Source organism: Macaca thibetana, chromosome 19, assembly GCF_024542745.1.
Source record: "Macaca thibetana thibetana isolate TM-01 chromosome 19, ASM2454274v1, whole genome shotgun sequence".
Lineage (NCBI taxonomy): Eukaryota > Metazoa > Chordata > Mammalia > Primates > Cercopithecidae > Macaca > Macaca thibetana.
Window position 1 is genome coordinate 36,363,126 of NC_065596.1, and position 16,589 is coordinate 36,379,714.

Consider the following 16,589-nt stretch of genomic DNA (forward strand, 5'->3'; position numbering starts at 1 on the left):
CACCTGTAGACAATACACCCGTGAATGGCGTAGTGAGTTCTCATGAAACTTTATAAGAGCAGACTGACCAGGTTTGGCCTGGGGGCCACAGTGTGTAGACCCCTGGAAAGATACATCCTTAGAAGAAAAAAATTTTCAGGGGCAAAGAATATATACAGGAATGCTTAACTTTGTGGTTTTTTTCTCCTCTTGCCCTCATTGACTCAGGATACACACAAACCTATCAAGCTCATGCAAAGCAGAAATTCAGCCGCTTATGGTCCAGCAAGTCTGTCACTGAGATTCACCTGTACTTCCAGGAGGAAGTCAAGCAAGAAGAATGTGAACATTTGGACCACCTTTTTGCTCCCAAGGAAACTGGGAAACAGCCACGTACAGTGATCATTCAAGGACCGCAAGGGATTGGAAAAACGACACTCCTGATGAAGCTGCTGATGGCCTGGTCAGACAACAAGATCTTTCGGGATAGGTTCCTGTACACTTTCTATTTCTGCTGCAGAGAACTGAGGGAGTTGCCGGCAACGAGCTTGGCTGACCTGATTTCCAGAGAGTGGCCCGACCCCGCTGCTCCTGTAACAGAGATCGTGTCTCAGCCGGAGAGACTCTTGTTTGTCATCGACAGCTTCGAAGAGTTGAAGGACGGCTTGAACGAACCCGATTCGGCCCTGTGCGACGACGTGATGGAGAAACGGCCCGTGCAGGTGCTTCTGAGCAGTTTGCTGACGAAGAAGATGCTCCCGGAGGCCTCCCTGCTCGTGGCCGTCCAACCCGTGTGCCCGAAGGAGCTCCGGGATCGGGTGCCCATCTCAGAAATCTACCAGCCCCGGGGATTCAACGAGAGTGATCGGTTAGTGTATTTCTGCTGTTTCTTTAAAGATCCGAAAAGAGCCATGGAAGCCTTCAGTCTTGTAAGAGAAAGTGAACAACTGTTTTCCATATGCCAGATCCCGCTCCTCTGCTGGATCCTCTGTACCTCTCTGAAGCAAGAGATGCAGAAAGGAAAAGACCTGACCCTGACCTGCCAGAGCACCACCTCTGTGTACTCCTGCTTCATCTTTAACCTGTTCACACCCGAGGGTGCCGAGGGTCCGACTCCGCAAAGCCAGCGCCAGCTGAAGGCCCTGTGCTCCCTGGCTGCAGAGGGCATGTGGACGGACACGTTTGAGTTTCGCGAAGACGATCTCCGGAGAAATGGGGTTGTTGAGGCTGACATCCCCGCGCTGCTGGGCACCAAGGTTCTCCTGAAGTACGGGGAGCGTGAGAGCTCCTACGTGTTCCTCCACGCGTGTATCCAGGAGTTCTGTGCTGCCTTGTTCTATTTGCTCAAGAGCCACCTTGATCATCCTCACCCAGCTGTGAGAAGTGTACAGGAATTGCTAGTTGCCAATTTCGAAAAAACAAGGAGAGCACATTGGATTTTTCTGGGCTGTTTTCTAACTGGCCTTTTAAATAAACAGGAACAACAGAAACTGGACGCGTTTTTTGGCTTCCAACTGTCCCAAGAGATCAAGCAGCAACTTCACCAGTGCCTGAAGAGCTTAGGGGAGCATAGCGATCCTCTGGGACAGGTGGATTCCTTGGCGATATTTTACTGTCTCTTCGAGATGCAGGATCCTGCCTTTGTCAAGCAGGCAGTGAACCTCCTCCAAAAAGCTGACTTTCATATTATTGACAACGCAGACCTGGTGGTTTCTGCCTACTGCTTAAAATACTGCTCCAGTTTGAGGAAACTCTCTTTCTCCGTTCAAAATGTCTTTAAGAAAGAGGATGAACACAGCTCTACGTGAGTCCGTCCTACGACTTGTTATCTCTTTTCAGAATCTGTCTGTATTTCTGAGTGGGTTTTGCTGATGGAGTGTTTAATATAGGATCATGGTTAGAAACTCCCTTTTTCTATCACAAAACCTCAGCTCACATCTTGGCCCAACCCTTTAGGGGCTCTATGACTTTGTGAGCCTTGCCCTTCTGTGGCCGCAGTGGCCCCATTACAGATGTGGGAATAATAACACGTGTATTGTGAGGAGTGAATGAGGACCTGTGTGAAGTGTTTCGCACTTTCTCAAGCATTAGCTGATCAGTGCTATAATTGATATCATTTCCATAGCACCACACGCATGTGTCTCGACCTCTTAGCTGCAAATTACCTTTGAAAACTTACTGTAAAAAAAAAAAAAAAAAAAACCATACAGCCCGGGTGTGGTGGCTCATGCCTGTAACCCTACCACTGGGGGAGGCCGAGGCAGGTGGATCACTTAAGGTCAGGAGTTCAAGACCAGCCTGACCAACACGGTGACACTTCGTCTCTACTAAAAATACAAAAATTAGCCAGGTGTGGTAGCGCACACCTGTAATCCCAGCTACTCGGGAGGCTGAGGCAGGAGAATCACTTGAGCCTGGGAGGCAGAGGTTGCAGTGAGCTGAGATCGCACCACTGCCCTCCAGGCTGGGTGACAGTGAGACTCCCATCTCCAAAACAAAACAAAACAAAAAAACAACAAAAAACAAACAAACAAAACCCTACACAAATAATACAATTTTTTTTTTTTTGAGACTGAGTCTCGCTCTGTCGCCCAGGCTGGAGTGCGGTGGCGAGATCTCGGCTCACTGCAAGCTCCGCCTTCTGGGTTCACACCATTCTCCTGCCTCAGTCTCCTGAGTAGCTGGAACTACAGGCGCCCACCATCACACCCGGCTAATTTTTTGTATTTTTAGTAGAGACAGGGTTTCACCGTGTTAGCCAGGATGGTCTCGATCTCCTGACCTCATGATCCGCCCGCCTCAGCCTCCCAAAGTGCTGGGATTACAAGTGTGAGCCACCCCACCTGGCCAAATCATACAAATTTTAACTTATGGCTCATGCCTATAATCCCTACACTTTGGGAAGCTGAGCAGGAGGATGCTTGAAGCCAGCGGGGGCTAAGACCAGCCTGGGAAAAATAGTAGGACCGCACTTCTACAAATTTTGTTTTTAAACTAGCCAGGTGTGATGGCACATGCCTATAGCACAAGCTACTTGAGGGAGGCTGAAGTAGGAGGATTGCTTGCTTGAGCCCTGGAGTTAGAGACTGCAGTGAGCCATGATTGTGCCACTGTGTATCCCAGCCTAGGCAACAGAGCAAGACCCCATCTCAAAACCCAAAAGAATCACGTGTGGTGGATCCTATTATCCTGTTCCAGGTGAGGAAACTGGAGGTCAGGTGAGCTGCCAGGATCTCATAGTTAGGACGTGGAGAGTTTTAGGGCTGAGCCTAGGCTGAAGATGTCAACTTAATGGCTGGGCTGTGCTGCCTCATCTTTTATTATAAACCAGCCTGGCCAACATGGCGAAACCCCGTCTCTACTAAAAATACTAAAATTAGCCGGGCATGGTAGCGGGTTCCCATAAACCCAGTACTTCAGGAGGCTGAGGCAGGCGGATCACTTGAGGTTAGGAGTTTGAGACCAGCCTGGCCAACATGGAGAAACCCTGCCTCTGCTAAAAATACAAAAATTAGCCAGGCATGGTAGCACACACTTGTAATCCCAGCTACTCAGGAGGCTGAAGCAGGAGAATCGCTTGAACCTGGGAGGTGGAGGGTGCAGTGAACCGAGATTGCACCATTGCACTCCAGCCTGGGCAACCAGTGAAACTCCATCTCCAAACAAAACAAAACAAAACCTGTTTTGGATATAAGATAGGGTTTCTCAACCTTGGCACTGGTGATGTTTTGGGGGCTGGCTCTCCTGTTACAGTGGGGGGCTCTCCTGTGCATTGTAGGATATTTAGAAACATCCCTGGTCTCTACTCAGTAGACGCCAGAAGCACCCCTCCCTCAAGCTATAACACCCCAAAAGGCCTCTGGACATCCCCAAATGTCCCCTGGGGGGAAAAGTCACCCCAGGTTGAGAACCACTAACATAAGGTGAGCTTTCCTGAAGGATCTCCTGACTGAAGGAGGCTCTGCCTCAGACGTCTTCTGTTTGAGAAGACAGAGTAGTGCGTGTATGTGTTACAAGTGGCTTATGTTGACCGCCTGCCCGTGGAAAGCTCGTCCTTTCTTGACTGCAGGTCGGATTACAGCCTTGTCTGTTGGCATCACATCTGCTCTGTGCTCACTACCAGCGGGCACCTCACAGAGCTCCAGGTACAGGACAGCACCCTCAGCGAGTCGACCTTTGTGACCTGGTGTAACCAGCTGAGGCATCCCAGCTGTCGCCTTCAGAGGCTCGGGTAAGTGGAGAATCGACCTTGACTCGAGTATGTCACGGAGATGACGTTCATCTCACCTCTAGCTTTCGGTCGAGGCTAACTGCACAAGCAGAGAATTAACACCCAGAGCCGTTTCTCAACCTCAGCACTTCTGGACATCTCATTGCAGCTCATTCTTCATCATAGGGCTGTTCGGTGCATTGTAGGGTATTAAGACGCATCCCGGGTCTCTACCCTCCAAATGCTAATAGCTTCCCCTTGTCCAGATCACCGAAATAGTGTCCAGACACTGCCAGCTGTCCCTTGTGGGGCCAAAATCTCTCAAGTTGAGAACCACTGAGCTGTGTCACTGGGCTGCGAAATCAGAGAATGAGTTCATTACGGATGATAAGAGACAAACATAGGTGTGCAGGCTGTGCTCCCGTTAGATGAGACTCATCCAAAGTTTTCTTTGTTTTTGCAGAATAAATAATGTTTCCTTTTCTGGTCCGAGTGGTCAGCTCTTTGAGGTGCTCTTTTATCAGCCAGACTTGAAATACCTGAGCTTCACCCTCACGAAACTCTCTCGTGATGACGTCAGGTCCCTCTGTGATGCCTTGAACTACCCGGCGGGCAACGTAAAAGAGCTAGCGTAAGTCTGCATTTATTGAGACCACTGATGGGATTTCAGAGAAGACTATGCATTTCTCTTTGCAGGGAGGAGCTGCATAGTTTTAACACATCCACCTTTTCCTTCCAGGATTTGTGTGCAAACTTAGTTTCCTGAGAACTTGAAGGAGGGAGATTAAAGTTTCTCAATCGATGCAGTCATTTCGGAAAACTGTGTTTGTCTTTAGCCTTCATGGATTCTGGCAGATTATGTAACCCAGTAATTCCACCTGGAGGTGGACAGAGGGACTGTCTCAGTTTGCTGAAAGACAGGCACCAAAGCATTCCCAGCAGGTGTTCATAATCTCTGAGAAGTAGAAATACCACTGACAGTAAGTTGGATGAGAAACCTGTGGTTACATGCTCCTGTTCCATGAGAATGAATACTCCTGGCCGTATGCAAAAACTGGGATGAATCTCAGACATTGTTGATGGCAATGAGCCAGACCCAAGAGTACATCCTATGGCTTTATGCCTGTGAAGTTCAAAGATGGGCAAGGCTCTGGCTTTACTCCTGTAAAGTTCAAAGATGGGCAAGGCCCTGGTGTTGGAGGTTCGGGCAGTGTATTCCTCCGTTCTCGTGCTGCCATAAAGACATACCTGAGACTGGGTAATTTATAAAGAAAAGAAGTGTAATTGGCTTATGGTTCTGCAGGATGTACAGGTTTCTGCTTCTGGGGAGGCCTCAGGAAACTTGCAATTGTGGCAGAAGGCAAAGGGAAAGCAGGGCACGTCTTACGTCGGGGAGCAGGACGAAGAGAGAAAAGGGAGAAGCACTACACACTTTCAAACAACCAGCTTGCGTGAGGACTTGCACAGGAACAACACTAGGGGATGGTGCTAAACCGCTAGAAACCATCCCCATGATTCCATCACCACCCCCCCCAGACCCCTCCTCCAACACTGGGATTACAGTTGGACATGAGAGTTGGGTGGGGTCACAGCCGAACCATATCTGACAGCAGTTACCTTTGTTAAGATCGTGACTGGAAAGGGATACAGGAGATGATGAACCCGCTCTGTTTCTTGACATGCTGGTAACTCAAGTGCCTTAAATTCATGACAGTCCATTGGCTGGCACTTAACCATTGTGTGTGCTTGCCAGTATGTATGTTTTAATTCAAGCATTTTTTTTTTTTTGCAATTAAATAAGGGTTTCCTCTAGATACTTACCCTCTACTTATCTTCGTTGGTACTCACACATTCAAATACCTCTCTATACTAGTCTTTGTCGGCCATTTTTCTGAGCTTGCATCAACCAAATACAAAAAGACCCAAACCCCCTTTTTTTTTTTTTTTACAAAAATAATAACAGCTTTATTGTGATATCCACATACCCCAGAACATACTTTTAAAGTATGCACTTTATATGCTTTATACTTGAAAATGTGCTTTTAAAGTATAATTGTATACTTTATGCTTTTAAAGTATAATTGTACACTTTATACAGTTTAGTGATCTTCATATATATTCATGAGGATGTACAACCATCATGACTGTCTGATTTTTAGAATGTTTTCATTATCTCAGAAAGAAACCCCATACCCGTTAGCATTCGCTCCTCATGCCCTTATCTCTCTGGTCCCTGGGAATTACTAATAAACTTTCAGTCCTATTGGATTTTCCTATCCTAGGCATCTCATATAAGTTGAATCACATGTGGTCTTTTGCGAATGGCTTACTTTCACTTAGCAGAATGTTTTCAAGGTTTATCCAAATTGTACCATGTGTCAGTACTTCATTCCTTTTCCTGGCTAAATAGTATTCCACTGTATAGATATTCCCCATTTTGTTCTTCTAGTGTTCATCTAGTGATGAACACTTGGGTTGTTACCACCTTTTAGCTATTCTGAATAGAGCTCTATGAACACTCATGTTTGAACACCTGCTTTCACTTCTTTTGGGCTTGTAACCAGGAGTAGAATTGCTAGGTTATATAGTAATTCCATATTTAACTTTTGGAGGAACCACCAGGTTATATTTTCCTCAGTGACTGCACAATTCTGTATTCCCCCCAGCAATGTCTGAGAGTTCTGTTTTCTCCACATCTTTGCTTATTTTTTACTTATTTACTTACATTTTAAAAATTATTACTTATATTTACTTTTTTTTTATTATACTCATCCTAGTGGGTGTGAAGGAGCATCTCATTGTGGTTTTGATTTGCTTTTCCTGGATGACTAATGATGTTGAGCATCTTTTCCTGTGCGTTTTGATTATTTCTGTATCTTCTTTGGAGAAATGTATTTTCAAGTCCTTCACACGTTTTAAAAACTTTTATCTTACATTCAGGGGTACAGGTACGGGTTTATTATATAAGTAAATTGCATGTCATGGAGGTTTGGTATACAAATTATTTCATCACCCGTTAATAAGCATAGTACCAGTTAGGTAGTTTTTTCTTCCTCACCTTCTTCCCACCCTCGGCTCTCAAGCAGGCCCTGGTGTCTGTTGTTTTCTTCTTCATGTCTATATGTACTTGGTGTTTAGCTTCCACTTATAAGTGAGAACATGTGATATTTGGATTTCTGTTCCTGCATTAATTTGCTAAGGATAATGGCCTCCAACTCCATCCATGTTGCTACAAAGGATTTTCTCTTACTCTTTTTAATGGCTGCATAGTATTCTGTAGTGTATATGTACCACATTTTCTTTATCTAGCCCACTGTTGATGGGTATTTAGGTGAATAGTGCTGTGATGAGCATACAGGTGCATATGTCTTTATAATAGAATGATTTATGTTCCTTTGGGTGTATACCCAATAATGGGATTGCTGGCTTGATGGTAGCTGTATTTGAAGTTCTTCCAGAAATGGCCAAACAGCTTTCCATCATGGCTGAACTAATTTACATTCCTACAAAAATGTATAAGTGTACACTTTTCTCTGCAACCTCACCAGCATATATTATTTCTTGACTTTTTAATAATAGCCATTCTGACTTGTGTGAGATGGTGTCTCCTTGTGGCTTTGATTTGCACTTTTCTAATGATTAATGAGCATTTTTCATATGGTTGTTGGCAACACCTTTGCACATTTTTAATTGGGTTCTTTATATTTTCTGATTACAAGTTATATATGAGACATGCTTTGTGAATATTTTCTGCCATTCTGTGAGTTTTCTTTTCACTTTCTTAATGGTGTCCTTTTGAAGCACAAAATCTTCTAATCTGAGTACACTTTATTTTTTTATTTTGTCTCTTGTGCTTTTGGTGTAATTGCTACAAAACCATTGCCTAACCGAAGTTCATTAAGATTAACTTTTTCTTTTCTTTTTCCCCCCAAATTTGAGATGAGTCTCACTCTGTTGCCCAGGCTGGAGTGCAGTGGTGCAATCTCAGTTTACTGCAACCTTCACCTCCTGGGTTCAAGTGATTCTCCTCCCTCAGCCTCCCGAGTAGCTGGGATTACAGGTGTGCACCACCATGCCCGACTAATTTTTGTATCTTTTTTTTTTTTTAGTAGAGATGAGGTTTCACTATGTTGGCCAGGCTGGTCTCAAACCCCTGACCTTAGGTGATCCGACTCTTGGCCTTCCAGAGTGATAGGATTACAGGTGTGAGCCACTGTGCCTGGCCCTTTGTTTCCTTTTAAAAGTTTTGTTTTGCCTCTTATATTGAAGTCTGTATGATCCATTTTGAGTAAATTTTTGTGAATAGTGCGAAGTAGGCCACATTGTATTTTTTTCACTCCTTGAAAATAATATTAGGTTGGTGCAAAGGTAATTGCAGTTTCTGCCATTAATGGCAAATTACTTTTGTACCAACATATACACACACACACACACACACACACACACATGTATGTGTATATATATGCGTGTATATATGTATATACATATATATGTGTATGTATATGCGTGTATATATGTATATACATGTGCGTGTATATATGTGTGCACATATGTATATACATATATGTGTGTACACATATATATGTGTGTATGTATATATATACAGAGAGAGAGAGTTGTTGTTGTTTTTGTTTGTTTTGTTTTTTAGAGGGAGTCTCGCTCTGTCTGCACCCAGGCTGAAGTGCAGCGGTGTGCTCTCTGTTCACTGCAACCTCAGCCTCCCGGTTCAAGCAATTCTCCTGCCTCAGCTTCCTGAGTAGCTGGGACCACAGGCGCCTGCCACTACGCCCGTCTAATTTTCATATTTTTAGTAGAGATGGGGTTTCACCATGCTGTCCAGGATGGTCTCGATCTCTTGACCTCGTGATCCGCCCTCCTTGGCCTCCCAAAGTGCTGGGATTACAGGCTTGAGCCACTGCACCCGGCCACACCAACCTATATCTTAAAGCTAGGAACAACGTTAAAAGCACGCATGGCCACAGAGCCCTCCTGCAGAGGCGTGAGGAGCCGTGGACTCGGTGACTTGCCAATTCCACGTTTGTTTCTTGACAACTCCCACGATGGCTTTCATCTTTATGCTGTTGTCTCTGAGTTTAGTTTATTTTTTGTGGCAGCCAGAGGTAAGGAGTGTGGTTGAGGTAATAGGAAACCACAACTACTGGCAACACAAATCAACTCAAGCCCCCAAAAAAGGAGTCCTATGGGACTCAGGTTCAAAGCTTCTTCCATATTCTTTGAGGAGATATTACTTGAGCAAAGACCTGAATAATAAGGATGTGTCTAACTGCAGGCCAGAAAAAGAGCATTCCACTTGGGGTGCACACATGCAAAATAGCCCAAGTTCGGTAAAGGAGCCGCTAAAGATGAGTTTGGGGAGGATCAAACATGAATAATACCTTAGAGAATGAAACTGGTGGTGTCAAGCAACTGAAAAGAACCAGGGTGACTGGGACACGGGGGCTTGGGAATGGGTAGGACCCTCGTGGATCGTGTTGTATATTTTGGGATTTTCTCCAAGTGCAGTGAGATAAGTTACTGGGGGAGGCTAAGCCAAGCATGCGTATAACTGAGATGGTGCATCTCAGGTTGGCCATCTCTGTAGCCCAGAGACCGTAAGCCAAGCACGCATATAACTGAAACGGTGCATCTCAGGTTGGCTGTCTCTGTACTCCAGAGACTGTAAGCCATGCATGTGTATAACCGAGACTGTGCATCTCAGGTTGGCTGTCTCTTTACCCCAGAGACCGGGTTGACAGGGATCAAGAAAGGGGTTGGGAGGCAGTGAGTCTCTCAAGGATGGCAAATGTGGGCTTCCCGACTCCTATAGGATTAGCAAGAGGAATGAGTCCGGGAACTAGAAACCAACAGAATGTGACATTTTCCCTTTCCTGCAGGCTGGTAGATTGTTTCCTTTCACCCATCGATTGTGAAGTCCTTGCCTGCCTTCTAACCAACAACAAGAAGCTGACGTATCTGAATGTATCCTGCAACGACTTAGACGCAGGCTTGCCTCTTCTGTGTGAAGCTCTGTGCAACCCAGACACGGTCCTGGTATACCTGATGTGAGTGGATGTCGGGGGATGCGGGGGGCCGTGGCGACAGTCCAAACCTGGGCCTATTGACAACAATCTGCTCATTGATGGAGGCCACATAGCAGAGGTTTAAAAGCTTGTGCTTAAGAATCAGAAAAGACTTGAGTTCTATTTCAGGATTTAACACGTAGGAACTGTCTTCTTGAGCAGAATATTTAACTTTGAATGGAGGGGAGAGATCCTGTCTTAGAGGTCTTACGGTTATCAATTGAGATTGTCTAGACAGAACACGTACTACATTTCAACGCTGTGAGGAGGTTGGATTAATGCATCCGCAACACACGTGGTACTTCCTGTGTTGATAACGGTTACTTCGGGCACGTAGGGTCGTCTCGGTAGGTACTTGGGACCGTAGCAGAGCAAAATGTCTGTGGGCCTGTTGACCCCAGTTAGTACTACATGTGATGTTCTTGCAGTAATTGGATGAGAAGAGACTATTCAAGCCAGTTTTAGGGTATGTAAAACACAGAAGGAAGACAGATGAGTAAGTGGTAAAGGCCAGTTGATTTACCGATTAATGGAATTCTAATATCTTTAGGCGATACTTATAAAAAAAAAAAAGGAGGGGAAGACAGAAGAATATATATGCATTTGTGTCTTTTTTTTTTTTTTTTTTGAGACAGAGTCTCGCTCTGTCCCCCAGGCTGGAGTGCAGTGGCTGGATCTCGGCTCACTGCAAGCTCCGCTTCCCGGGTTCACGCCATTCTCCTGCCTCAGCCTCCCAAGTAGCTGGGACTACAGGCGCCCGCCACCATGCCTGGCTAATTTTCTGTATTTTTAGTAGAGATGGGGTGTTAGCCATGTTAGCCAGGATGGTCTCGATGTTAGGCAGTGTTCTCAATGTTCACCGTGTTAGCCAGGATGGTCTCGATCTCCTGACCTTGTGCTCTGCCCGTCTTGGCCTCCCAAAGTACTGGGATTACAGGCGTGAGCCACCGCGCCCAACCTTTTTTTTTTTTTTTTGAGGTGAAGTTTTGCTCTTGTTGCCCAGGCTGGAGTGCAGTGGAGTGATCTCGGCTCATCGCAACCTCTGCCTCCCGGATTCAAGCAATTCCCCTGCCTCAGCCTCCCAAGTAGCTGGGATTATAGGCATGTGCCACCACGCCTGGCTAATTTTGTATTTTTAGGAGAGATGGGATTTCTCCATACTGGTCAGGCTGGTCTTGCGTGTGTCTATTTTTTAATATGCAAATATCATTGGAAGAAATAGTATAATACAGGCTGCCTGTGAGAAATAGAACTGGGAAGCTGGGAGATAGGGGAGGATGGAGATTTTTCCCTCTTTATACTTTTGGGCATTTTGAAACATGAACAACGTGAAAGTGAGAGTGTTCTGAAAATGTCAAGAAAATGAGAGGATTTACACCTCAAGCTAAAATAGAGGGATGGGGACAGGACTTAACCTCCCACCCAAAACAACCAAAAATAACCAACTAAATAAAGCAACTGTTTAAGACCTCAGACATCAGGCAATGAAGGACAGTGACTCCTGAGCGATGAGGGACAAACACGTGAGTCCTGTATTTGTCCTTGGTTACTACCTGGGGAGAGATTTCAGGATGCAGTTTATGAAGGGGAACCCGGATGGAAGTTGGTAGACTCCCAGAGTTGGTAAAACTCCGTCTCTAGTAAAAATACAAAATACAAAAATCAGCTGGGCTTGGGGGTGCATAATCCCAGCTACTCTCGAGGGAAGCTGAGGCAGGAGAATCGCTTGAACCTGGGCGGCAGAGGTTGCAGTGAGCCAAGATCGCACCACCGCACTCCAGCCTGGGAGACAGAGCAAGACTCTGTCTCAAAGGAAACAACAACAACAAAAGCCCACAAATGCCTGGATATGCCAGAAAATTGAGATCCATGAAAGAAGCAAGCTGGGTGAGGCCTGCGTGGAAATGCAGATCTTGTGTCTATCGACAGGAAGCAGCTGCCCGTTCTGTCCTAGCCTGTTGGATTTCCACGTAGGAATGTGACTCCTTATTGCCAGATAGCCCAGTTTTCAACAGAGGTTGAAATCTAGATTTCATATAAAATGTCAATGATGGTTATAGATTGCCAACTGATTTTGTTAAACACGAAAGTGCCAGAAAACTTAAATATCTGTAGGCCATGTGTGGTTCATTCATCACTAGCTTTCACCCTCTGCTTTTTTGTTTTTTTCTACTCCACACTTTTTTTCAAAGCGAACATGGATCCTTAAAAAAAAAAAAAATTCATAAACTGGCTGGGAGTGGAGGCTCCCACCTATATTCCTAACACTTTGGGACGCCAAGGCAGGTGAATCGTTTGAGCGCAGGAGTTCAAGACCAGCCTGGGCAACATGACGAAACCCTATCCTGACAAAAAAAATTTAAAAATTGCTTGGTGTGGTGGCACACACCTGCAGTTTCAGCTACTCAGTAGACTGAGGTACTGAGGTGGGAGGATCCCTTGAGCCTGGGAGGTAGAGGCTGCAATGAGCTGTGATCATGCCACTGCACTCCAGCCTAGGTGACAGAGCCAGACCCTGTCTTGAGGGAAAAAAAAAAAAAAAAAGTTTTGAACCTATTACTATTTTAGAGAATAATGAAATTGAAAAAGTTGAGGATACTACACACGAGGTAATCAATGCACTTTACCAGTCCATGAGGCAACAGTCTCAGAAGGCGCATGTCTTGTCTAAGGACATCATCAGATGGAGAATTAGAACCAAAATTAAAGCCCTATTAGAGTATTAGCTATGCCATATTACACGATACTTTTTCCTTCTGTGTTAACCTCTTACTTTGATTCTTCTATCAGGCAAGTAAGAAGAAAGGAGAGGGTCAGACGTGGTAGCTCATGCCTCATAATCCCAGCACTTTGGGAGGCCAAGGTGGGCAGATCACCTGAGGTCAGGAGTTCGAGACCAGCCTGACCAACATGGTGAAACCCCATCTCTACTAAAAATACAAAAATTAGCCAGATATGGTTTTGGGTGCCTGTAATCTCAGCTGCTTGGAAGGCTAAGGCAGGAGAATCACTTGAACCCGGGAGGTGGAGGTCGCAGTGAGCTGAGATCGCGCCATTGCACTCCAGTCTGGGTGATGAGAGCTGAGATCGCGCTGTTGCACTCCAGTCTGGGTGATGAGAGCTGAGATCGCGCTGAATCACTTGAACCCGGGAGGTGGGGGTTGCAGTGAGCTGAGATTGCGCCATTGCACTCCAGTCTGGGTGATGAGAGCTGAGATCGCGCTGTTGCACTCCAGTCTGGGTGATGAGAGCTGAGATCGCGCTGTTGCACTCCAGTCTGGGTGATGAGAGCTGAGATCGCGCTGAATCACTTGAACCCGGGAGGTGGGGGTTGCAGTGAGCTGAGATTGCGCCATTGCACTCCAGTCTGGGTGATGAGAGCTGAGATCGCGCTGTTGCACTCCAGTCTGGGTGATGAGAGCTGAGATCGCGCTGTTGCACTCCAGTCTGGGTGATGAGAGCTGAGATCGCGCTGAATCACTTGAACCCGGGAGGTGGAGGTCGCAGTGAGCTGAGATCGCGCTGTTGCACTCCAGTCTGGGTGACGAGAGCAAAACTCCGTCTCAAAGAAAAGAAGAAATGAGACAGGGTGTTTTCAGATAATCCAGAACTTCATCTCAGTCGGGGAGTTTGTGGGATTATAGAAATACTACCCTGAATATGAGATTAAGCAAAGCTCCCTGAGACGACACATCCCTCTTCACTCTCCTTTTTTTCTCCTTGTGGTTTTTGTCCCCGTAGGCTGGCTTACTGCCACCTCGGTGAGCAGTGCTGTGAATACATCTCTGAAATGCTTCTGCATAACAAGAGCGTGCGCTATCTAGACCTCGGCGCCAATGTCCTGAAGGACGAAGGACTGAAAACCCTCTGCGAGGCCTTGAAACGCCCAGACTGCCGCCTGGATTCGCTGTGGTAGGTTTTTTGCCGTTTCTTGGAAGACCAGGACGTCTTTTCAAGGGCATGCGCTTCTGAAAATAGGGCACCTGGAACTGAGGGAGGCCATAGTGTCTGTGCCTGGGAATGTGAAGGTTTAAAAACTGGTTGCCTCAGATTCTTGTAGAGACGTTCATGTAAACAAATCTGCACCCTGACTTCTGTGTCACAGATTTAATATGTTGTAAATAGTTCTGCAGAGGCCTGAGAGAGCCAGAATTAGGTCTGGGACCTGAGGGGCAATTTCATGGCTAAGACGATATTTGGTGCGTGTTCTACAAGATGAATACAATTTCATCAGGTGCAAAAATAAAGCCAAAATTCCAGGTAGAAGGGTAAAATGTGAAGGCGGGAGATCCAAAAATACACTTGAGAATTAATGTGTGTAACAGAGAATGCTTTAGAAGAAGACAGAGGAGAGGGTAGCATGAGATCAGCAAAAAGGAGATAGTGCAAAGACTTAATTTCATGTCATCACATAGAGAAATATCTGGGTAATCTCTGTAGCGGTGGTGGCAGTGTTTTAGAGTTACCAGTTAGGATAATACGTTACGCTCTTTCCCTGAAAAATACAGACTTGTGAAATTTGGCAGCATGATTTTTACCTAATCCATTAGGAAATCAGAGTTTAGAATTTTGTATTCCTCACTTGAAGAGTATGTTAAATAACATACCAAAAACACAAAATGCATTCATTCTCTCCCGATGGTGTGTTAGGCTATCTGGGCCAATCATTGACACTGAAAGACACCAAAAATGTAAGATACAATATTAAGAAAAAATTTAAAAGCATCTAGAAGCTAAACAGAAATATTCTTTTTTTTTTTTTTTTTTGAGACAGAGTCTTACTCTGTCACCCAGGCTGGAGTGCAGTGGCGCGATCTTGGCTCACTGCAAGCTCCGCCTCCAGGGTTCATGCCATTCTTCTGCCTCAGCCTCCCGAGTAGCCGGACTACAGGTGTCTGCCACCACACCCAGCTAATTTTTTTGTATTTTTGGTAGAGACAGGGTTTCACCGTGTTAGCCAGGATAGTCTAGATATCCTGACCTCGTGATCCATCCGCCTCAGCCTCCCAAAGTGCTGGGATTACAGGTGCACCCAGCCTAAACAGAAATATTCTAAAGTAGCAAGCTAAGTAGATAGCACTTAAGGCTTTCCAAAAATCCTTAAGACATATTTAAAAAAAACACAACATAACCTTAAACTAGTACTGAACCAGACACCTGAAAGAAACAAGAGCAAATCATCTCTGGAGGTAGGTAATAGGATGACATGATCCTTGACCTTGGCTTATTCCTAAAAGGAATTTTTTTTTTTTTTTTTTTTTTTTTTTTTTTTTTTTTTTTGAGACGGAGTCTCACGCTGTTGCCCAGGCTGGAGTGCAGTGGCGCGATCTCGGCTCACTGCAAGCTCCGCCTCCTGGGTTCACGCCATTCTCCTGCCTCAGCCTCCTGAGTAGCTGGGACTACAGGCGCCCGCCACCGCGCCCGGCTAATTTTTTGTATTTTTAGTAGAGACGGGGTTTCACTGTGGTCTCCATCTCCTGACCTTGTGATCCGCCCGCCTCGGCCTCCCAAAGTGCTGGGATTACAGGCTTGAGCCACCGCGCCCGGCCAGGAATTTTTAAGGTCAGTAAATACCACACAGTTAAAATAACCCAAACCACAAGGAGATAAAGCACATTGAGCCAAGGACAAGTCAAAATACAAACACCTACCAAACTTTATCTAATTATCTATAAAGCAATTATACTTACTATGTTTACAGAAATATAACAAGTTTGAATCTTAGGGAAAAAGGAGATTAAATGAGCAAATAGTACGACTAGAAATTATAAATATAATAACAATATATGGGGTGAATAGTAGATTAGACATAATTAAAGAAAAAATAGTAAAATAGAAAATAGGTTATAATTACCTAGAAAGCAGCATGCAAACAGAAAAATAGGTAAACTTAGAATTAGCTTATAAGACTTAGATGATTAAGACATTCTAACACACTTACTGGGAATCCCAGAAAGATAAAATATTTTAAGGCTAAAATTTTTCTGTAACTGATGAAAGATTCCAGTTCAGATTCAAGCATCCAAATAAGTGCTTAACGGATAAATAGTGGAGAAACTGCAGAACACCCGATATAAAGATGTTGGCCTGGAAAGGTTTAACAAGGGGCTGGGAGCTGGCGGAAATGATCTACAAGAAAGGATAGACAGACTTGGGTGAAGAGTAACAGTGGAAACCAGAGGGCAGTACAGGGAGATATTCAATATGGTGGGGAAAGGGGAGGGTGGATTGTCAACCTAGAATTCTATAGCCACCAAAAACTATCAAGAATGAGGTTAAAACACCTTTTCAAATAAATACCAATTTCTTACCACCAGATC

General features: G+C 45.1%; 2 protein-coding genes across 2 annotated transcripts in view; both read left to right on the forward strand.

Annotated features, from left to right (window-relative positions):
- The window catches only part of ZNF444 (zinc finger protein 444), a 319,216-nt gene that overhangs the window by 13,340 nt on the left and 289,287 nt on the right, over positions 1-16,589 (forward strand). The gene's annotated exons all lie outside the window — the stretch shown is intronic.
- Positions 1-16,589, forward strand: part of NLRP4 (NLR family pyrin domain containing 4) — a 30,669-nt gene that overhangs the window by 5,278 nt on the left and 8,802 nt on the right. The window contains exons 2-6 of the mRNA XM_050771675.1: positions 208-1,783; positions 4,049-4,210; positions 4,653-4,820; positions 10,084-10,251; positions 14,011-14,181. Of these exons, the coding sequence (XP_050627632.1) occupies positions 208-1,783; positions 4,049-4,210; positions 4,653-4,820; positions 10,084-10,251; positions 14,011-14,181 (2,245 nt within the window). The remainder of the gene's footprint in view (positions 1-207; positions 1,784-4,048; positions 4,211-4,652; positions 4,821-10,083; positions 10,252-14,010; positions 14,182-16,589) is intronic.